Source organism: Gobius niger, assembly GCF_951799975.1.
Source record: "Gobius niger genome assembly, chromosome: 12".
In the NCBI taxonomy this organism is placed as follows: domain Eukaryota; kingdom Metazoa; phylum Chordata; class Actinopteri; order Gobiiformes; family Gobiidae; genus Gobius; species Gobius niger.
In genome coordinates this window covers 5,874,838-5,899,056 of record NC_136863.1, presented here as the reverse complement: position 1 = coordinate 5,899,056, position 24,219 = coordinate 5,874,838, and the positions used below count along the sequence as shown (strand labels likewise).

Below are 24,219 nucleotides of genomic sequence, written 5' to 3'. Positions count from 1 at the left end.
TTATATATTAATATATTTTGAAGACCCTCCCTTTTCTGAGCTTAAAGGGACAAGATGCAAGTTGGTCATTTTATACTAACTACTGCCACCTCACGTCTTACGCGTAACTGCAGTCTCTATATTAAGCTCGTGCATGACGGCACATCAGACCGAATCAATACCGTTTTGAGTGACAGTGCAGGATTTAGGAGGCAGTTGTGGTGAAAAGATCTGAGCTCATTCTACACATTAGGGAACATTACTGGAACATGTAGGGGGAGGAAAATACATACACTCCGTATAGTCCCTTTAACCCCCACCTTTAACCCCCACCTGAACCGAGAGCATTTTCTCCAGTTCAGCCTTTACCCAAATCCTGTAGGTCAGTGTAACGCCTCATTTGAAAGCTAAGTTCTGCAAAACTCATCTAAATGGATCTTTTTCCTCACGTCATCAGATTGTTTTTCCATCTTTCTTGTGGGGGGGTATTCAACTCATTTTTGTAATTTTTTTGTGAAATTTTTGCCATTTTTTCATCATTTTTTGCCACATTTTTGTCAATTTTTTGTCAATATTTTGTCGTCAAATTTTTGTGACATTTTTGCCACTTTGTCAATTTTTTGTCAACTTTTTATCACATTTTTGTCCTTAAAGCCAAAGTGGAGAAAATGTGCTCGGTTCAGGTGGGAGTTAAGGGGTTCAACACTAATCAGAGTCCCCGGGCTTATGGCTATCACTTTGAGAAATGAGGCGAGTGAACCGGCCTGTTCGGAAGAATCAGGAGCGGGACCATTTACTTTTGAAATATTGTTCCTGCTTTCCTCAAGTTGCAAACTCGGAGAGGCTTTCTGGTCCAACGCCAGACTAAAATCACAAGTGATATTTAGTCTGTGGACGACAAATTCATTTTCTTATAGGAGAGGTGTGGTTTACGATTGTCCATAGCTGTTTATTGGCCGCTACGAATGTCTATCATCATGCGTCTGCACGTAGCCACAGCCAATCGTATCATCGCATCAGATGACGTATGACGTACTTTAGAGCTAAACTATTTAGAACACGGTCTGAAGCTTGATCGAAAGATGGAGTTGCTGCTGTCATGTTGGATCCGTAAATAAACTTAAAAAAAAAAAAAATCATAAACAAACTACAAGCTTCCGTATGTCGAATAGCACATCATCTTCTTGCCGTCCCTCCTCGTTCTGTGATTTGTCCCCAAATCCATGCGAAGATTTCGGCCATGGTCCCCAGGCTGCCGTGCAGTTCGAAATGATTCGAGCGCACACAGCAGTCTGGTGTTCACCTGGCGAGGTCCAAGCAGGAGGACTCTCACTCTCTCCTCACTTTGCAATCTTACAAACTATAACTTTAACAAGGGTGCATCCTTCTGGACATTTGTGAAATGTTTGCTAATATGTTCACCATCAGACAGAGCCGGTATGAGCTCAGAGGAGTGGAGATGTTTGTAAAGAAAACATTTCAAACAAACACCTTGAGATTTTGTATTTCCATTAAAGGGGTCGATCTCTGGAATGACTGTACAGAGGATCTCAAATTATGTCCCTCTCCCTTCCACCTAAAGAGAATGTATAAAAGTGTTATACTTGAAAAATACCTTAATTCTGTTTACTAGTTTGTTAAAGACTGTCAACTTACTTTAAATAAAAAATAAAAAATAATAATAATGATAATAAAATAAAATAAAATCCTTTTGAATGTCTGATGTTATGTTAGAGAGAACAAAAACATGTGCTAAGTAAAAAAACAAAAACAAAAAAAGTTTAAAAAAAAGTAAGTAAGTAAAAAAGTAAAAAAAAAAGTAAAAAAAACCAAAACAAAAAAACCCAAGGGTAAGCAAAATAAGCATTAGCTTCAGCCTATACCTTTTCGGTTATTTTGTATGTTATGTTATGAAGAAGTATACTTAACTGAATGTAAATCTTTTGTCATAATTTTGACCGAATAAACTGAACTGAAACCCCCCCCCCCCAAAAAAAAAAAAAAACAATAAAACCAGTATCAGTCTGAAATTTTCATTTGGGACATATATGTGTTGTAAGTTATGTTTTAAGTTTCACGTTTCAGCTGAAGAAGTCTTTCGAAATGGCCTCGACAAAGTTTGGCGCGGACATGAGGATCCCGATGGTGCAGAGGATGGTGAAGAGCGAAAACGCCACCAAACACAGTCTGTCGATGACGGCAGCAGCGAACTTCCACTCGTTGCCCACGCTCTCCTCCTCGTCCTGGGAGCGGAAGCGTCTGGCGATGTACCTCACCTCCTCCAGAATCTGCATGAGCTCCGCCTCCACCAGCGACCCGCCCAAACCCCGCCCCGCGCCTCTCAGGACGTCCTCTTCAGGGGACACCATTCGAGAGCACAGCAGCTCCGGGTCGGGCCCCGAGCTGTAGCTGAGGCCCTCCACTCCGCGAAAACCAACGTACAGCAGGTTCCCGTTGGTCATCTGTGGAGAGAGAGAGGGAATCTTTACTTTTGATCTCATTTACACAATAACACAGATGTCACACAAACACAGTGGAAAAAAAGTGGAAGTGTTGCCGATATTTCATGTGCATTTGTTTTCTTTCGCGTTTACGTCCAAGCGAGGCTGTAGCTCTTTTTCTCGAGAAACAAATATTGTTTAGCACAATTCCACATTTTCCCAACTGATCTTTTATCTCAGACAGTCAAAATCTCCCAGTGTACACTTGGCTTCGACACACAATCTCGACACAGTTCCCAGTTTCGGCAGCCTTGGCTTAAGCCTGGTCCTCGCCTGTGTCTTGGTTTGATCCTCTTCAACCAGCTCTTGTCTGAGTGGATTTTTTTTTTTTGATTGTGTCATTTTACTTTTATTCATGAAGATCATTAAAACTGTAGCGTTGCAACTGATTTGTGCCTGAATTCCTCAAATACGTAGCTTCTATGTACTGATCCGAGCTCCTCTGTTATGCAGTTTGGAACTAGAGATTTAGCAGCATTTGCCCAACTCTTCCCCGGGGCGGAAAACACAGGGGAAGTGACATCACCAAACTGCTGATTCAGAAAACACCACATCCCCCATATAGTATTGGACTACAAAGAAAACTACTTCCACTGACTTTAATTACTAAAACATGAACCACAATGACGAGAGCTGCTTCAGATTTACTTTCCACACCTACAGCCCTCATCGCAATAATGAAAAATGCTCTGGTCAAATATTCCACCAAATCCTGTCCGTTGGTTCATCGTCAGAGAAAGATGCCGCCTTAAAGGGGGGGTATTATGCAAAATCAACTTTGTCAAGCTTTACATCATGTTATTATGTCATTCCCTCATTAAAAACATGCCTGAAGTGTTGCCTTGGCACATTCACGTATTTTTGAGTAATCTGTAAAAACTCTGATGGCGGCCATTTTAGGCATAGGTTTGCCTGAGTCCTCCTAGGAACGCCCCCACCTCCTGGAGACGCCTCCGAGCTTTCGTCACCAGCCGAGTAACAAACCACTGCTCCTCAGAGGCGTGTCTGAAAGGGTCAGAGGTTCTTAAAGAGACAGAGGCCTATTTCAAGACATTCTCTACAGCCATTTTGAGAGAGCAATTTTATACAAGGCAGTTATTCTAATTTACTGCATTTACAGACCAACAGAAGGTTTCGTCATCATTGTAGTGTGATATAGACTGGTGCTATGTGATTGAAAAAAGCATAATACCCCCTCTTTAACACACAGAGGGGTCTGCTCCTCCGCTGCACAATGTCTGCAAATTAGCCATGTGGCTTTAAGTTTCCTCTAAATCAACGCACACACTGCCTTTAACTGAGGAGGTTCTTTAGCTCTTTAAAGCAGCACTAAGTGACTCATGCCCCTAGAGGCCATAAGCACCACTGCAAGTGTCGTAACATGTTGTGTTTTTTTTTTTACTCATTAATTTTCCGTGAGAGTAAATACTACACTGACAGAAAAGACAAAGGGGATATTGTACATCCAATTACACAATGGGGATCAATATTTTTTACTCAAACTTGACTGTAAATACTGTTGAAGTGGCGCTAGCCCACAGTTAGCTTTGCCCGTTAGCCTGTTAGCTTCTTCTTCGTGATTCCATTAGTGTGTATTGGTGGCTCTGACCCGGAGGCAGGAAAGTTGCATTTGTGGTTTTCTGGCCAGAGACACCAGGGGGAGATCATCCCATTAACACTTGCATTGCCCCTAGAGGGACGACGGAAAGGAGTTATTAAAGTAAACATGTTTCTTAGTACTGCTTTAAAACACTGACACGTGACTGTGCTGTGGTGACGCTAACATGTATTTTGTCACATTTATAAAGAGGATTAAGCTTTGCAAGAGATAGAGAGGAGAGGAAAGCGTTTTGTGGATATGTAGGACTTCAGGAGGAAGGAGCCACTGAAGAAGATTCAAAGACACAGCTTCAGGAATGTTTTTTTTTTTTTGGTGAGAGACTTTACCTTAATGTCAAGCTTGATCGTAAGTATCTCCATTTTCTTACCGTCGGGTGTCGTAGCGAAGCCTGGCTGACGCTGAGCTCCAGGCTGGACATGGATCCTCTCTGGGGTTTGGAGTTGGGACACCCCAGACGCACCCTGCTCTCTCCGGGACGACGCATCCTCAGGAACCAGGCGCACCAGTTCAACAGCACCACGCGCGTCTGGGATGTAGACGTTACAGCATTACGAGCCGTTTTCTCCAGTAAAATACGAGTTCAAAATGACCTCCGACCCTCACACGCTGGAGCTAACTTCATGGCTTGGAAGTTGCAGAAGTAAAACAAAAAACTAGTAATAGGAGTGTGGCAGTGGGCGCAGAGGAAATGTGCAAACCCTCAAGGTTCTTTAAAGATTTACTTCAAAATGACTCAATAGAGACTGGAGTTTGTGTCAGGTATCAAAACCGAGGCATTGATTCATAGGACTCTGATCAATTAAACATTTTCATTTAAAAGTATTTTACTAAATTGGGGCGAGTAAGAAACCTTTTGGGAGTAATAAGTACTAGACCAGGAGTGTCAAACTCATTTTGGGTCGCGGGCTGAAATTCAGCTCCCACGGCGGGTCGTGGGCCGCCTATAATAGAGAAATTTGTCCAATAAATGAATAATAATAAGCTGTGATTTGGTCAAAGCCCCAACTTGACTGTATCTTCATTAATAACAACGGCTTAAACTTGTATTGCACTTTACAAGCCTGTGTCACAAGTTCCTCAAAGTACTACATAGTCATTATTCATTCACTCCACGCTCGGTGGTGGTAAGCTGTGATTGAAGCCACAGACGCCCTGGGGCAGACTTTCCATTTACCACGTGGCTATATAATGGGTTGTTCATATCCTGAGCTCTTATTATGTCAGTGCCCTCTACTGGACACGTGTGGAACTCTTTCCTTTATTATTATGGCTAGAATGAGCATTCTGGTTATTCTTTAAAAAATCATCACTCTGCCCAGGAATGGGTTAGAGACTTAATTTTTTTTTACATACTCTGGTATTTAAGCTCTGCAGGGCAGGGGCCGGGTTAAATCATCCTGCGCTGTGTGTTTGACACCCTGTACTGTTTGTGGGCATGAAAAAGCAACACAAGTAAAAATGGCTGCTTATCCACTTTTCCATGTGCTGCTCACTTTGCACATGAGCAAAATGTTTAAAGGTTTTAGACCAGACCTGGGCAAAATACTGTGGCCCGCGAGATTATTGAGTCTGGTACACAACTTGTAGGTTATAAATTCAGTATGTAAAAAAAAAAAAGTAAGTCTCTAACCCATTCCTGTGCGGAGTGATGATTTTTAAAAGAAATGACCAGAATGCTCACCCCAGCCACTAGGGGGCAGCTTAACCCCTTAACTCCCACCTGAACCGAGCACATTTTCTCCAGTTTGGCTTTACCCCAGTCCAAAAGCTGCTGGAAAAAAGCTGTGAAAATAGCAACAAAACTGAGACGAAAACAATGATGGAAATGTGACAAAAAGTGACAAAAAATTGATGAAAATGTCACAAAAATGTCACAAGAAATTGACAAAAAATGACAAAAATGTGACAAAAAATGACCCAAAAAAATGACGAAAAAGTAACAAAAATGAGTTGAATACCCAACAAAAAAATGATGGAAAAAAAATCTGATGACGTGAGGAAAAAGATCCTCTCGGTTCAAGCGGGAGTTAAGAGGTTAAACAAAAATAAAAGGAAAGAATTCCACAGATGTCCAGCAGAGGGCACTGACATAATGAGAGCTCAGGATATAAGCAACACAGTGTAGTCAAGTGGTAAATGGATAGTTTGCCCCTGGGCGGCTGTGGCTACAATAGTAGCTTCAATCAATCAATCAATCACAACTTTATTTATAAATCGCTTTTCATACAAGGTTGTAACACAAAGTGCTTTACAGATTAAAAGCAGTTCCCGCCCACCCACTCTTCCAAACAGACAACACTGCTCACCCCACCCCCCTCCCCATAGCCACACACACACACTATGAGATAGGAAATGCCATCAGAGGAGCCGTCTGCACCAGGAGCGGCACATCAGCCACAACCACAGGGCACCACCACCGGACACCCAGCGGAGGTGCAGCAGAAACACCACACCTCCATCCGGGCACCCAGAGGACAGCGCCCACACAGCCACAGCCGACCACCGCTCCCGGGGCAGAGGGCTCCCTCAGAGGAAACACTGGAAATTCTAAAAATGCAAAATTGCAATATACAAATAACAATTAGACATATTAGAATAATAAAAACATATATATAAAACTAACTAAATACTAGTATAATAAGATAATTATAAACATAAATAATAATAAAAATAACTGAATAAATAAGTAAGGAGAAATCAGCTAAAAGCTAAACTAAAAAGGTGGGTCTTGAGCCTGCTCTTAAAAACATTCTGGTTCTCTGCAGCCCTGAGCTCCTCCTCAGGTGGTTCCAGAGGCGAGGGCCGTAATATTGGAAAGACGCCTCACCATGAGTCTTTTTGTTGACTTTAGGAATAACTAGGAGACCCCTGAGGAGGAGCGAAGGGGCCGTGAAGGCTCATAGGGTAAAAGCAGTTCTGAAAGATAAGAATGACCAAGACCATTAAGACATTTAAAAACCATTAAAAGAACTTTAAAATCGATCCTGAAACACACGGGGCCAATGCAGCGATTCTAAAACTGGTGTAATGTGGTCCCGCCTCCTGGTCTACGTCAGGACACGAGCTGCTGAAGTTTGTAAAAGTTGTAAACCCGAGATACTCTTTTTGGGAAGACCAGAAGGCACGGCATTACAGTAGTTGATACGACTGGTGATAAAAGCATTAGCGTCTCCGTGTTGGCCCGAGAGAGAATGGGGCGGACTCTGGCTATGTTCTTCAGATGGTAAAAACCTATCTTTGTGATATTCTTAATGTGTGGAATAAAAGTCAGCTCAGAGTCAAAGATCACGCCCAGGTTTTTCACCTGTGAGGAAGGATTAAAAGACAATGACAGCAGTTTGGGTAAACGTCTCTCTCTCTGGGCCTCAGGATTTGATATCTAAAATGCAGTTAAAAAGTGCATCTACCACCACCGATGGTGCAGTGAATGAATAATGACCACAGTGTAGCAGAGTCTTGTGACACAGGCTTGTAAAGTGCAATAAGTATGAGCCATTTTTATGAGGCTGCAGTCTTGTCAGGCTCATTATTATTCATTTATTTTTGTTGTATTTATGTTGTTTAGTTTTTGACAGTGGAAAGTGGAAAAAATCTGTAAAAACTCACATTTTGCCTTGTCACATTTTTTTGTGTGTCCAAAGTTCAATAAATTAGGCTAGGATTAAAAAGTCTCTGTAAAAACTTTCAAAATCGTATTACAAGTGCCGTCATGCACGAGCTTAATATAGAAGCTGCAGTTACACGTAAGACCTGAGGTGGCAGTAGTGAGTATAAAATGACGAACTTGCATCTAGTCCCTTTAAAGAAAAAAATGAAACAAATCTACCGGTACTTAAATTAACCTCTTACCCCTCGCCTTAACCGAGCACATTTATTCCAATTCAGCTTTACCCAAATCTAATAGCTTCTTGCCCGGAGCTTACAGCCTTTGAAAGCTTATCGTAACTTTTTTGTCACGTTTTCGTCATTTTTGTTGCTTTCTACATCGCTTTATTTCTTGCTTTTTTACACATTGTAGTTGTGGTTGTGTCGCTTTAGCATCACTTTCTAATCGTGATTCGTCGCTTGTTCATAGTGTGTTTATAGTGCTTGTTTTTCGCTCTTTTGTTGCTTCTTTGTCGCATTTTTGTTGTATTTTCAACCTCGTTTTTGTCACTTTTTTTTAATTTTGTGGGATTTCTGCTCATTCCATTGGCATTAAATCTACGTAAAAATGAGGGAGGATGTACAGAAATGCCACTGCCCTTCTGATCGACCCAGAAGTGAATTCTAAACACCTCGACCTCATATAACCCATTTCAATTAAGGCCCAACCCGCTCCTTTTCATTCTCCTCCATTTTAATAAGCTTCTCCAGGCCCATACATAAACGTCTCCACTGCAATATGAAAGAGTGGGACGCACGGCGCCCCTTTGGGACCGGGGGCGAGAGAAATTCCATTAAGGTGGACTCTGTGTTGAAGGTCAGGGCTTTTGTTTTGCTTTTTTTCCCCCCCATCCCCTCCATTTCTCCTCTTGGAGCAGAGCTGGGCAGAAACAATGTTATGCTACACGTTTGTTTCGACCGAGATAAGAATGACCCTTTGAAGGACTTTAACCGTCTGAACTCAATTAAGTTGTAGATCATTTGAAAGGAGTTGGAAACCTATATTTTTTCGATAATGAAACTCTTGATCCGTGCTTTAACCAAGTGCATTTTCTCCAAATCAGCTTTATTCAAATCTAAAGGTTCACAGCCTATAGGCCAGTGTAACGCCTCATTTAAAGACCTGGATAAGTCATCTGGAAGGATCTTATTCCACGCGTTTTTTGACATTCTGTTTCATTGCTTTTTTGTTTTTCGTCACTTTTTGGTCACATTTTCATCCTTTTTTATGTCACCTTTTCATCACATTTTCATCAGTATTTTTTTCTCAGTTTTTCAACACTTTTACAATACTTTTTGGTCACATTTTTTTAATCACATTTTCTTCACTTTTTTGTCACTTTTTTTGCCACATTTTCGTCATCTTGTGGTCACTTTTTGGTCACTTTTGTGTCACATTTTTGTCACTTTTTAGCACTTTTTTGTCACATTTTCATCACCTTTTTGTCACTTTCTTGTCACTTTTTTGTCACCTTTTTGTCACTTTTTCATCACATTTTCATCACCTTTTTGTCACATTTTCATCACTTTTTCATCACATTTTCATCATTTTTTTTCTCAGTTTTTCAACACTTTTACAATACTTTTTGGTCACATTTTTTTAATCACATTTTCTTCACTTGTCCCTTGCCACTATTTTGCCACATTTTCGTCATCCTTTGGTCACCTTTGTGTCACATTTTCATCACCTTTTTGTCATATTTTTGTGGCATTTTCATCATCTTTTTAAATTACATTTTCATCATTTTTTTATTCACATTTTGGTCACTTTTTCAACACTTTTTCCACACTTTTGGTCACATTTTCATTAAGTTTTATCACATTTTCGATGCTTTTCTGATGCTATTTTGTGGCTTTTGTAATGCTTTTTTGTCACTTTTTCAGCCACACTTTCATCTCATTGTTGTCTCTATTTTGACACTTTTCTTCAAGAAGCTTTTAGATCTGGGACTAGATGCAAGTTAGTCATTTTTATGCTCACTACTGCCACCTGAGGTCTTACGCATAACTGCAGCTGCTATATTAAGCATACACCTTTTAGAGTGACAGTGCAGGATTTTAGAGGCAGTTGTGGTGAACAGGTCTGGGCTCATTCTACACACTAGGAACATTACTGGAACATGTAGGGAAGGAAAATACTTAGTTTTAACATTTTTAAACTCCATATAGTCCCTTTAAAGTTCTACTGGGATAAAGAAGTTAAGAGAAATAATCATAATATCTCGGGATGAGCAATTATAATGTAATTCATGAATGAAAGTCACAGAGGCACTGACCCACTGCGGCATGTGTCCTCCGTCCGGGTCATGGTGATGGTACTGCAGCACCAGGACTGTCGCGATCACAGAGAGACCCACAATCACCATCGTGGTCGCAAAGTACTGGGCTGGACACAAGAACAGGAAATTCATTTGAACCAAACACTTGACATTTTCACACTCGCTAGGACATTCATATGCTCCCATTCCTTAAGTGGAAATCATGTAATCTGATCCAGAAGTGTGCAGAGAATCAGGGCCGGTACACTTTTACCCAGAATTCATTACTATTTCAATGTATTGCATTATAATAAAGTGCATGAAGTATTTCAGCTTCCAGATGAAGTGATGTACAAAGAAAAAGCTTAATTATGTATCACAACAAATGAGGGCTGGACAAACAAAACGATTATTTACGATTTAAATCATTTTTTTTTGTAAATGAACTGAACAAGCTGCTGGAATCAGGCCTTTCTTTCCACTTAGCCCTGATATACTACCCACTTACATAGACAGTTGTTTATTGGTGTATGAATGGGTGAGTCGATCCTTGCTGTAAAGCACTTTGAGTGACCATTTATTAATAATGCATGAATAAGTATTAATAATCAATAGGCCACGAGTAACATGCTTGTATAGATATGAATAAGATATTTATTATACTATTAACTTACTAATAGACTATGAATAATATGCTTATTCATGGATTACCCTAACCTAATAGGAACAGGCCACCATTTTTACACAGTTCTTCCATACTGGGATATGTTCTTACCTGAGCTTAGACAAGTTGACACGTACATGTCTGGTCTTTGTGCGTGCCCTCAGTCATGCAAAACGACCAAAGATAGCATTGGTCCTCTCCCAATGTATTCATATAGCTCCAAACGGGGGTGAAGTTGGAAGCGACCAGGCTCTTCCACTACAGGTACGTATCAACTCGTCTAAGCTCAGGTAAGAACATATCTCAGTATAGAAAAATGTAAAAATGGTGGCTTGTTCCTTTAAGCAAATTAAACAATACCTTATTAATACTCAGGTTTCACCTACCTCTAAAAACATGTACAATGGGGGGGGCAACGGATGGAAATTAACCCAAGGCTACAGTCCGGCGTGGTGTGTTTACATGCATGAGACCCATGTATGTTCATTAACGTGTCGTGTCCCAACCAAATGAATAAAGAAAATAGCTATTTTAAAAAATGAATTAGATTCATTTGATTTATCGCCCAGCTCTACTGCAAATTAGAGATTGTCCTGATGAGAGTCATTGAAACAACGGTTACAATTTGTATTTCAACAAAAGATAAAAGTTTAAATCAACACTTGTCCCTCTTTAGTTGCTAAGTCCCCCTTTTTCCCACTTTTTCATTTACGCTGAGTAAATGTTTATGAAACTGAGATTAAAACAAAACGAGGCTCACATCACCCGCATGAAAAGTTAGTGTCTTTTTGTGCAATCTTACATCTGGTTGGAATGTGTTTCTAGTCTAAGGTCAGTAAAGCCCACGGTCATTATTAAGTCTAGTTAAAACTGTACCTATGAGCGGCACAGAGTCGGACGTGGCCGGCATGATCTCCGCCACGAGCAGCATGAAGACGGTCAGGGACAGCAGCACCGTGATCCCTGTGAACAAGAGGAGACGTCGTGCATTATAGACACGTAGAACTACACATCTGTGAGGGGGCGATTCATTAAGGACATTTGTATTACAACGCAAATCAGTTCTCCCAGCTCTCAGCGGCTTCAGAAATACACTCTGCCGACAAATGGGGTTAAAAACGGAGGTGTGCAAACGGCTTTATGTAGAATCTATAGTAAATAATAAATAAATAAAGGGCAGAACCTGGACAATAGAGTTTTTGTCTGGTGCTTAAACATAAACAATGCGGGATGTGTGTCTAATTGCAAGAATAATAATGATTAAACAAATTACAAAAAACTGGCAAAAACATGTATTTTTATGAATACATAGAAAGATTCAATGTATAAAACACACGAAATGGAAAAAATAACAATGAGTCTCAGAACTAAAAATGAGGTAGTCGAAACAGATGGGAAATTTGGGAACAATATCTTTCCAAAATAAACTAGAATGTATTTAACCTAAGTGTATGATGTGGAGAGGGAAAACAAAAAAAACAAAAAAAAAACTACTACTACTGTTAATAAAATAATGTAGACTGGGACTAAAAATTTGAGTTGAATGGATATGTAATGTATGTGTGTATGTGTGTATGCATGTGTACGTGCGTGTACGCGCAGATGGGTATATGTATTTGTGTATCTATTTGTATGTGTATGTACATAAATGTGCCTATGTGTTGTGAATGCATGCATGTATATGTGTGTATATATATGCATATGTATGTAGATGTATGTATATGTATGTGGGTGTATGTATGTTTTTTTTTGGTTTAATATCATTCTTTATTATTATTTATTTATAGCGCACAAACCCATAAATTGCAAATAAAAAAAACAAAAAACAAAAAAACAATGCGGGATGTGTGTAATGATTTGATCTGATATAATATTATACTACACTTCCAAACCAGTCATAGGGCCCGATCTTGTGTCTCAAAACGCAGACGATAGCGTGACATTTGTGATCTTGTCATTCCAGACTTAGCGCATTTAAGTGGGTGGAGACACGCATTTTCCTCCAACCAGGTCGACTCCGCGGCTGGTAGAGGGGTTGTGAGGGGTGAACATGTGCATTTGTTTTGTTTCGCGTTCGCGCGTTTGTACAGCGCTCTTTCTCTCGAGAGACGTGAACTTTGTAAAGCTCACGATGGGATAAATAAAGTTTTTAGTTTGACGCAAGGCAGCGCTATGTAAACGAGGAAATGAATGGTGTTCCCATGAGTGCAGTCACCTCCTCTTGTGACGCCCCCTCACAAGTGGCGGAGGCGAATGGTGCATAGCGCCGCGACTCGGAAAATAATTCGCCAAGAGCCTGCGCCCCTCCGTGTGCCACCACAAGATCTGGCCCATAGTCTCTATGACTTTCGGTTCTGGAGATATCTGCATTTTAGCGGCCGATATCACCAAATACCCAATATATCGTTCGACCACTACTGCCGACCAGTGGAGCTTTAGAAATGACAGAGCCCCTAAGGTGAAACGTCTTATGGTGTGTACACTAGGGCTGTAACTAACGAATATTTTAGCTATCGATTAATCTACCGATCATTTTTACGATTAATCGCTTGGCAGTGAATGGTGTATGACAATGTTCTTTTTTTTAATCACATAAAGCTAAAGTGGTGCCGCTTGAGGACATGTTGATGGAGTAAACTAAAAGTGAGTGTTTTTGAGGCTCTTGGTGTCAATTCTGACTTCTGATTGGATGAGACACAGACAGTTATGACTGAAATTTCCAATGTGACCCTAGCTTGAAATACAAAGTAGATTACCAGTACCAAGTAGATTAAAAATTCATGTAATTCATGTAATTTTTGCTCTATTTAAGTCTGTGTTTACTAGAAAATGATTAATCGATTACTAAAATAGTTGACAACTATTTCAATAATCGATTAGTTGTTTCAGCCCTAGTGTACACTGTGTGATTTTTTGTTTGTTTTGTCTATTAAGATTTTTAGATGTGATGAGGTAGGGATTGTAAAATTGTGAGCTGCTCTTGTCTCCACTGTGCAACTCTTCAAAAAGACAATCGTAGCTCTGACCAAAGTTTATCATAGCAAATATCAGGCTACAGATACAGAAAAGTGCAGGGAAGGAGGCTCACTCTCCGACTAGCCTTCCAAAATATCAGACACTGCCTGATGTCGGTCGTAGCTCATCTTTACTCGTATGACGGTTCTATTTTAAGTCTCAATGTACGACCTACGACCTGCGATTTTAAACTACGACCTAAGACGAGTGATCATGCAGTGTAGACCCGGTTTTAAGCACATGTATACAGTACATCTAACAATGCCTGACAGGAAAAAAATAATGTCTAATTGAATTTTTTTACAGGAGAATTGAGATAATCGGCTAAATAGACCATCTGTGCTTGATCCATCTTTCTAATGTCATCCGTCCGCCCTCCACCTCGTGCTCTTTCCCTTTTTTATCAGGTCTGACATTCCCGAGTGACATAGACATTGGATTTGCAGTCTGAGCTCCTGCGTCTCAGCTCAAAGCCCCGCGGCGGCGCTCACTTTCCTGATGGTTTATAGACGCCGAATCCGCTGGAAGCCGTCATTCACTCGAAGGAAGCGGCCCAAAACCTCCCGCTGCGTTTGAGCCACAATCAATACGTCGAAAAGGTCGCACAGGATGCAAACACGAAAGCACAAAAGCTCTCAAAACGGAAGCAGAAAGGGAAAAAAAAATGGCTGGGTTAGATGGTGCACAGAATTTTTAACACTGAGAATTAGTGCAGGACAGTTCTCGGTTCACCTTTATCAACATGAAAGTAATTCTGGCACCACAAGACTAACCCGCCAACATAAATCAAATGGTAACACGTGTATTGGCTTCTGTTCTCTATCTGAATTTATGAACCAATCAAATATTAAAGCAGCCCTGGTTTATCCATTAGAGGTTTGTGCAAATGAATAACAATGTCTTGTATGGTCCACTTTATACGGCGCTATACGACCTGGGACTGGAATGGGATTGCTTTGAAATACACAATGAGCAGGACTTTTTAAAAAGACGATAGTCAGACTTTTGGCTGCCGGGGACCACTGCAGGCATTGCTGACATTGTTGAGTTGGACTCACACTAGAGCGACCCTTGTGAGCCTTTGTTATTGTATAATCTTTAATTTAATTTTATTTAGTCCCACTGAGATCAAGAATTTCATTTCCAGGGGAGACGAGGGCTAACATAAAATTCAGTTAAAGGGATATTTCAGGATTTTTGACATAGGGCCTCATTTCCTAGCTATCCAGAGTGTTGCTGATTTCTGGAGAAATATGGCACGCACATTTCCATCCGTCGTCCCCCACTCACACTCTCAATCGTCTTGGTCTATTGTACATGTTTTAAGTGGTGGGGGAAACCGGAGTACCCAGAGGAAACCTACGCAGACGCGGGGAGAACATGCAAACTCCACACAGAAAGGCCCCGCCCAGTTGGGGAACGAACCCGGGCCACCGGACCGGCAATGCTGTTGTTGTTTTAAAGGGATATTTCAGGATTTTTGACATAGTTCCTCATTTACTAGTTGTTCAGTGTTGTTGATTTCTGGAGATATATTCATGTTTTATTCATGCAGTCCTTATATTTGAAGAGTTTAGTGGTGCTAGGCTAGTGCTAGGCTAGTGCATGTCTATGGTAGCAAGTAGCCTGCAGTAAAAAACCTCTTCAAAATCACCGGGTAGTCCCCCTTTCAAAAATTATTCAGTCAACACAGACGTTTATATACATATATATAGGTTGTCTGGTGTTATAAGTGATTTGTCTCAGGTGCACTGTGCTGTGCTTGGGTCCCACTGTTTTTAATGCAGGCTACTAGTTACCATAGACATGCACTAGCCTAGCACCACTAAACTCTTTAAATATAAGGACTGCATGAACAAAAAAAACGTAAATCTCCAGAGATCACTCTGGATAACTAGGAAGTGAGGCCCTATGTCAAAAATCCTGAAATATCCCTTTAAAACAACAACAGCATTGCCGGCCCGGTGGCCCCGGGTTCGTTTCCCAACTGGGCGGGGCCTTTCTGTGTGAAGTTTGCATGTTCTCCCCGCGTCTGTTTCCTCTGGGTACTCCGGTTTCCCCCACCACTTAAAACATGTGCAATAAACCAAGATGATTGAGAGCGTGTTTGAGAGTGCGAGTGGGGGACGGCGGATGGAAATGTGTGTGCTATGTTTCCCACACCAAATAAAGCAATAAATAAATAAAATAAACATCAACACAACACTTAAAATACTTCAGGTCAAAAGGCTGCCCACACACAAAGCTTTCTGTGGCTCATTCCAAACGTCTTCTTACCCCATTCTGTCTTAAAGACCTCAACAGGTAGGCAAGTCGGTTATGGTTTCCACAGTACTGTGTTCCCAACCTTTTTTTCTTTAAGCCTCCCACGGGACAAGCTGTAGTCAGTCCAAAATAACAGCCCCCACAACTATATTAAACATAAAAATAATTGCCCCCCCTTTTGAATCCCAGACGGTATAGTCAGGTACAGTGCTTTTGATGGATAAAAATTAAAGGAAGAGGGAAATAAAGCATAACATACCAAATGTCCCTAAGTGTTTCAAAAAGCCTGAATATACATAATACGACCTTTAAGCTTATTTATTGCCTCCAAGAACATTATTGGTAATGCATTGTTTTTGCATAAATTTCACCATCTCAGAGTGTGATTTCTGGGCACCGACGAGAGAACGGTTCCCTCTTTGCCTTTGTCTGGCGGCCAGGCACCTGCGTTCGAAAGATGTGGGGGAGTTTCAGCTTTTAAGTGCTAATGTTTTCAGATAAAGGCAGGTCCTGTGGGGCGCCAGCTGATAAACAAACTGTGTGGGATGCATGAAGTCTACAATGATGAATTTGGGCAGTTCTTCAGCAGCCGCCCGAGAAAGGTTTGCTGTATTTGTTTGTTTTCATTTGCTAGCATCATGCTCTAAGAGAAAGAAATAATCAATCAATCAGAACAATGGGCCTCATTCATGAACATCTTAAACAAAGCGTCTTAAAATCCGTACTTAAGAAGTGTCAGAAAACTGCACCAGATTCACAACACATTCTTAAGTCAGAAAAATCCTTCGCACCTGTTTTTGCGTGCGTGCGTGCGTGCGTGCGTGTGTGTGTGACGACTATTAAGCATATGTCATTCACCATAAAAGGACAAAAAGTGAATATGAATGGCAAAATGCAAATCCAAAACTAACAACCAACTAAACCCCAAAAGAAAAGAAAAAAACTCAGTCGTAGGCATCTTGCGCTCAAGGACACGCCCAAATGTTTGGGCGCTCTCATTACAAAGTGATTCAATAGATACAGCATGACCTATACATCAGGAAAGCTTTTTCCTGATGTGCAAGCTCGGGTCCCTCCCGCCTGTGTGGCTCAATGAGGAGAGCGTCCGACTTGTAAGAACAAAGTTATGAGATCGAGGTCGACACTCGTCATTATCAAATGTCAATGCAGTGCACATTCATTTATAAGCTGCGACTTTCAAGTAATACAGCACTTTAAATGCCGTTTATAAAACTTCAATTAGTATTGCCAACTCATTTCTGAATAAACAAGGTACATGTAATTTATTAAAATTATATTTACATGTTTCCTGGATTAATAATTGAATATGATATATATGTACAAATGTATATGGTCACTTTTCCACCTTCATTAGGCACGCAAAGCGCTTTGCATGAAGGAACCACTCACCCGTTCACTCTGTCATTCATACAACAATGTACGCAGACAACGGAGGCAGGAGTGAAGTGTCTTGCCCAAGGACATAACGACAGTGTGCACCAATGGCCGCTGGCTGCTCTGCTTAATGAGGGTCGGACTGTTAGCATTGGAGCTGCGCGAGCTACACGTCACACAAGGGCCGAGTCTACAGTGAAAATCCTGTCTTATGTCCTTTTTAGGAACATGCTTTGTCAGAGCTGGGGAGGGGGAGTCTGTAAATCCGCCATGAATTCCCCCACGAGCGTGGTCATTATGGTAAACGGGGAGGAGTGAGGAGAAGCTGTCCATTTATATATACAGTCTATGGTGTGAAGCTGGGAGTCAAACCCCTGATCATCTGATCATGAGATGACCCGCTCTACCAACTGCACCACTGTCGCCCCATCAGGACCATGATTGTGAACAGAACTAGAGACTTTTTTTGTCCCTAAGAGTCCACCTGACTGTTCTTATAGCATTTGTTCTTGCAGAGGAACATTTTTTCTGCTCAAAACAAGTTAAGTTCTGTGAATGCCAAACACATCCTAAGAATAAAGCATTAAGAACAAATTTGTGTGCAAGAACGTTTCGTGAATGAGGCCCATTGATTTCCTCAGCTCAGCTTCAACCCTCGTCCCATCGTTTCTACAGCAACAGAACAAGCAGCCTCCCCAGCCTCTCCATCTCCTCCTCTCACTGGGACACTGGGTCTGTTCATCACATCGTTGACGTCCACCAGCCAGGGTGAAAAGCAGAAAGCCTTATCTTTCCAATAAACTCCACGTCGCAGCTCGCTCACTCGCCTGTGTCTGTTTGAGTCCCTTCAGGCTGAAAGAAGATTGAGTCGAGCGGCAAACGTTATTACACGAAGTTACCTGCTACGAGTCCTGCCTTCGTAATGAGTCAGACACAACTTTGACTGTGCATCTGTTGATCTGACAGGGACAGAAGGAGCTCTGGAAAAATTACAGGTTTTCTCACAAATGTTTGTAATTGTAGAGAGAAGTTTTGAATGAAAACAAATTATTTCCCCATAAGGATTCATTGTTATTAAAAACTCTGTAGTTTAGACCCTGTAAATGATTATTGTGTTACTTTAGTAGTTCATTTGTCAGTAAAGCAACTCACGTGCAATAACCTCTGTATCAGTGTCACTTTATCAATCACCTACACTATCACTGTAAACTGTTTCTTCTATGATCGCACATTGCTCCTGATTATATGAACCCCGAAGTGTTTCTTGAGCACAAAACTGGAACGTTTGGATGCTGTAGATCAGGGGCAGGCAACGTCAGGCCCGGGGGCCAAATCCGGCCCTCCAGCACAGCACCCTAAGATGATTTTGAGAAACATTCTTACACAAATCAGAAAGTACTTTTAACAGTACTAGACTTAAATGGGAGAAAAAAAGGTAGAAATACTGTCAATACACCCAATTAGGTCATGTATTATGTACAACACTGGCATAGTGCACTGGACAAAGATCATTTTAAGGAAGAAATGACAAATCTACTTGAATTAACAGAGGTTTGAGTAGATTTGGTCTGGTCTTAGACAAGATTAAACCTCTAGTAGTAGATATTTTCTTTTTTATTCTTGTTCCATTAGCGCTTGCATTTGTATCTTGGATTAGTTCAAACTAACTCAAATTCAACATAGAAGAACTTTAATTCGAGCAATTTTAAGTCATATATCTCATTTAAGATGGTCATTTTTACAGTGTTGTGCTTTACTTTGGGCTAATAAACAGCGGCTTCGGCCCTTGGTCTATTTACAATAAAGAAAATTGCCCCTCCGCCAAGGAAACTTGCCTACCCCTGCTGTAGGTGCTACTAAGTGGGTAGTAAGTGGAGATGTCGTTGCTAAGTGTGAGGAAAAACCTTTGAGGACCTGCTGTTTTGTGACGCCATGCACCTGTGTATCGCTGCCTGTCAATATTTGTGAATGACGATGCTTGGGAAAGACGAGGAAGCGCCGCTAAGTTGTAGTGATATTCTAAAAGAAAGCTATGGCGAGTAAGGTGTTAAAGGGAAAGCTCTAGATCTTACCCAGTGATATCTTCTCCCCGGAGTCGGCGGGCAGCAGGAAGACGAGCAGGGCCAGCGTGGAGATGAGCACACAGGGGATGAGCAGGTTCAGGCCGTAGTATAGAGTCCTGCGCCTCATCACCACCGTGAACGTCACGTCGGGATACGGCTCCTTACAGCAGTCGTAGAAACGCTCATTCCTTCGACCAGGGACCTCTGCACGGAAACATTTACAGTATGTGTAATGTCAATGCCGAACTGTTTGATGTGTAGGGTTTTTTGTTTCATAAATGTGACCCATAATATTAAGGTTAACATCAAGAACCGGCTTTATTTGGTGTTTAGGTAAGAGACTCGAGTCACATGACATGACTCATGTCAGACGAGACTTTCTTGACCAATGCTCCAAAAAGACTCCAAAGACTTGCCCTTTGTGACTTGAGACTTAACTCGAGACTTGAGGCCAACTGGTACACAGACTGGACATACTTTTTTCCCTCTCATTTGTGAGGGAAGGAAATCTTGTTACTCTTAGACTGTCAAACAACATATTCTCAAATTGCCCCACATTGGAACAATTCACAATAATACTTAAAAAAAATATGTGTTTTAATGTGGAAAGCGCCCTCTTCTAGAGGAGTTTGGGTTCAGCCTTTCCCCGACAGAGTACCTCTGGGGGACAGCCACGTGACTTAAACAAGGTCTGGAATGGAATCGCACATTCAACCTGGATAGACTCAAACTGACAAAAGCAGCGATTAGGAAGATTTATTGACATGTATATTAGTTTTGGCGATCAGACCTCGTAGACATCGATGTATGAAAGTTAGTATGGATGAACAGCTTGTAGTTAGGGATGTCTTCCCCCGGAGCCTGGACACTGGTGGTGGTTTAGGAGACCCATGAAGCTGCAGCAGGTAGAAGCTGTGGATGGAAGAGGTGGAGATGGGGCGGAGGTGGGTAGCAGTGCAGCTGGGAATCGAACGAACCATGATTGCTGGGGCTTAAAAGTGGGACCGAGGGCGATGATTGGCTGCTACGGAGGTGCGGCTCTTATGCTGATGGCTGAGGTGGAGGTGTGGCCCTCTCGGAAGCGATCATTGGCTGGAGGTATGTGATGCAGAAATTAGTCTCACAGGTTGTATTAATGCCTAGGGTTCATTAGTATAAACACTTTAGAATCTGCTTTATGGAAACTCAGACTCAGAATCTGTTGTAGCTCAACCGGAGAATCCATAATTCTGATCGGTTAGGTGATTGCAGAACAGACAAAACCTTGATTATGTTACAAAATCGATAAACTTTGCAGCCCTATTTTCAAGTAAATGTTTTGGACTTGCTTGACTTTGAACTTCAAGACTTGGACTAGGCTTGCATTTAGTGACTTTCTCCCACCTCTTTAGTTCATATTGTTATAAGGCAGTACCAAATAAAACCATCCAATATGAACTAAATAATTCTCAGACAAAAGAAGCCGATCGGGAGGAGAGTGTTGCATAAAACTGAGAAGATCAGTTTTCCACAGCATGTCCCAGCTGGGCCACCATAGTTTTGCTGCTCTAAAATATTACATTTTCAAACATACCACAGTCTGGCTGTTGCAATATTAAGAAGAAGAGGCTCCAACACACACATACTGAAGTCTTTAATTGTGTGTTTTTTTTTTAATTTAGTGCAGTTTTAGTCTTGTTTTGGTCTTAATTTTGTACCTTTAAGACACAATTTGCAGAAACAACCAATTCCTTGCAACATTTGCTTAGATTTAATGAAACCAAGCCCCACACAGTTTTTGGATACCTCAATTTCTTTCTCCTATCATGCAGCCGTACTGCAGTGAAACTTTCTATAAAATTTCAGGCGAAAGTGGCTCGATGGGAAGGTCATTGGAGAGACGTGATCGAGAGGAGACATTTCTATAAAAAAAAAACCTGAATAACTTCCAGAGTCATATCCACTAAAGCTGCAGAAGAGCCACATCTGAAGCGCCAACGACAGAGAGGTAATTTATTCCTCCACAGCAGAGGTCTTTAAACGCCTCGCGGTGAACTGATTCTCCTCGCCGTAATGAGACGGTCCCGGCGCATTTCAGGAAGAGTAATCTGCCTGAGAAAAGTAAACGGTGGAGACGGATTAATAAAAGCCAAATATAGAGAGCACAAATCTAAATATGTGGGGTTGACACTGTAATAACTGCAGTCGGCTAAATTAGTTCATTACTGTCAAGTTTTTACCAAGGTATAATACGTCAAAATCATGATCTATTGTAATCAAAAAGATAATAAGCTTTCAGGTTTCCTAGTTATAACACGGCGGTGGTTGGTACATGGTGGTATAAGGTAGACTCCGGTGCATTTTGTATGTGACTGGAGCTTACAGCCTATAGGCCAGAGTAATGCCTCATTTAAAAGCTAAGACCTACAAAACTGTTCTACCGTATTTACAGGACTGCAAGTCGCTCCAAAGTATACCTACCCGGGCATGGAGGCGTATCAGCACCGTTGACACGCCTCTTCCGGCAGTACGTTGTTCAAGCTCCCATTTGCGAACTCGTTCCTCTACTGCGTTCCAAATTATTATGCAAATTGAACAATTAAAGTTTTTCAATGAAACTCATGGATGGTGTTGTGTCGGGGCTCTTTGAATCACTGACATTAATCTCAGAGACCTGGGATGATTAGTTTTCAGGTTAAGTCCAGTTAAGGGAAGAACTACTCAAAAAGGACCTTCCACATTATTAAGCAATCATCATTTTCAAACAAAATAGGAAAGTAAAAGGATCTCTCTACTGATGAAAAGCGTGAAATAGTTGAATGCCTTGGTCTAGGTGTGAAAACCTTTGATATTTCATGAAAGATTAAGCGTAATCATCATACAGATAAGAGATTTGTGGATGATTCAGAGCACACACGGGACAATAAGGACGGTTTCTGCCAGACAAATACATTAGATTAAGAGAACTGATGCTACAAAGCAGCAAACAGGTATTTGAAGCTGCTGGTGACCCTCCTGAGGCTGCAGTTGTGCATAAACCTTCTATCAAGCCTCCCCTAAACTGTTAATTGAAGCTCATGAACAGAAACGGCTGCAGTGGCTCAGAAATACATGAAGACTCATTTTCAAACAGTCTTGTTCACTGATGAGGCCGTGTAACCCTGGATGGTCAGATGGATGGAGTAGTGGATGGTTGGTGAATGGCCACCATGTCCCAACAAGGCTGTGACGGGCACGTTCTTGACACATTATTGGAGATTTTTTGTCGTAATTTAAAAAAAAAAGAAATTGTCGCCCATTTTGTTGCATTTTTGTTGTGTTTTTGTAGCTTTTTCATCACTTGTTTGTCACCTGTTTTTCTCAATGCGTGTCTTTGAGATCTCCTTGGTATCCGACAGGTCTCAGAGAAAGGTTGCAGACAACAAATAGTGTCTGCAACATTACCACAGCTGCTTGAAACCGCGGAGACCTCTCGGAGACCATGCAGAGAGTGTGGTTTCACCAAGACTACCTGGAGACTCGCCTTATTGCCAGGGGATGTATCAGAGACATCTTCGTGAGCAGCGACAACTCGAGTCTCCAACTAGTCTCCAGGCCGGTGAGACAGGCCCTTTGTATGTATCAGTACAAGTCTGGTCAGGTAAGCCCTTAATGAATTATAACTGTATACTTTTCAATTCATCTTCTATAAACTACATTTTACATGATGATAAATGTTTAACAATGATCTCTTTACGATGCAGAAGGGTTTGGGTTTGACAATGAATTGGCATAAAATAGATGCATCAAGAAAACAAATGAGTTTAAGTTGACGACCACAACGGGGGCACTCTTGATCCCTGAGACTATAAAAAAATAAACAACCAAAATATAGCAAAAAGACAATGGGACCGTAACAGAGTGCAGTACGTGTTCAATCCAATGGTGACAGGTTTCTCCGTCATGAACAAAAAGCTGACCTACAGTCTGCAGTACGTCATGTTAGAGTCAATGGCCCATCCTCTGCCCAAACCCTGGTTATTCCTGTGATTAATCCCTTTAAGACGCACTCTGTGTCTTCACCTCCGCTCCACAGCTCCACGCCTGGCTGCCTGTGGCTTCCCTGTTCGCCGCTACACACCTCACTACACCGGCGTTAATCTAAACCCGGCGACATACAGGAATAAATGGCGGCTAGTGGAGTGGAGATTTTCAATTAGTTTTGATATGAACGACCCATTGCGTCCTCTCAAGGGGCGCGTGGGTGGTTCTGGAGGGGGGACAGGGGGGTTCATTTACTCCCCCCAGAACGGTGCTCTTTCATCGGGTACACGCACGGGAGTCGCCCCTCCCCTCCCGATTTAGAGACTGGAAGTGGCTGTGATACACTTTCCGCATCATCATGGGGGCTTTGATCTGAGGGGAGGAAAAAGGAGCTCAGTGCACTGCGTGACACTGTAATGTGACTCGCAAGAATTACCTTTGATATTCAGGTTTAAAGTCGAAGCATGTTAGGAGCACGGCCCCTGTAAGTCGTGAAAGGATGGTAAGAGCATGCAACACAGCACTTTATCATTCCTGTAAAGGGAAACCTGTCCTCTGCATTTGGCCCATCCTTGAACCAGCGCCTCAGGGCAAACTGTCTGGAGAATCAGTTAATTAAGTTCAATTAAATATTTGCACTGGCAAGAATTACTCACGTTTCTGCCTAGATGGGTCACTAAATGTGGAGTGACCTTCATCAAATCACAAGAATGAGTTAACAGTGTCTGCTTTAACTAATGCCACCCAAACATTTACATTTTATTACATTTTGAACGACAGCAGTTTTGTAAAGAGGCATGGTCCAAGATTC

General features: G+C 41.5%; 1 protein-coding gene across 1 annotated transcript in view; it reads right to left on the bottom strand.

Moving 5' to 3' along the window:
• Positions 1–2,057: 2,057 nt before the first annotated feature.
• LOC306970993 (neuronal acetylcholine receptor subunit alpha-7-like) overlaps positions 2,058–24,219 on the bottom strand; it is a 76,524-nt gene continuing 54,362 nt past the window's right edge. Inside the window, exons 7-11 of the mRNA XM_079567118.1 lie at positions 19,416–19,610; positions 11,545–11,631; positions 10,023–10,132; positions 4,469–4,627; positions 2,058–2,441 (exon numbers count right to left, since the gene is read on the bottom strand). Of these exons, the coding sequence (XP_079423244.1) occupies positions 2,061–2,441; positions 4,469–4,627; positions 10,023–10,132; positions 11,545–11,631; positions 19,416–19,610 (932 nt within the window). The 3' untranslated portion in view covers positions 2,058–2,060. The remainder of the gene's footprint in view (positions 2,442–4,468; positions 4,628–10,022; positions 10,133–11,544; positions 11,632–19,415; positions 19,611–24,219) is intronic.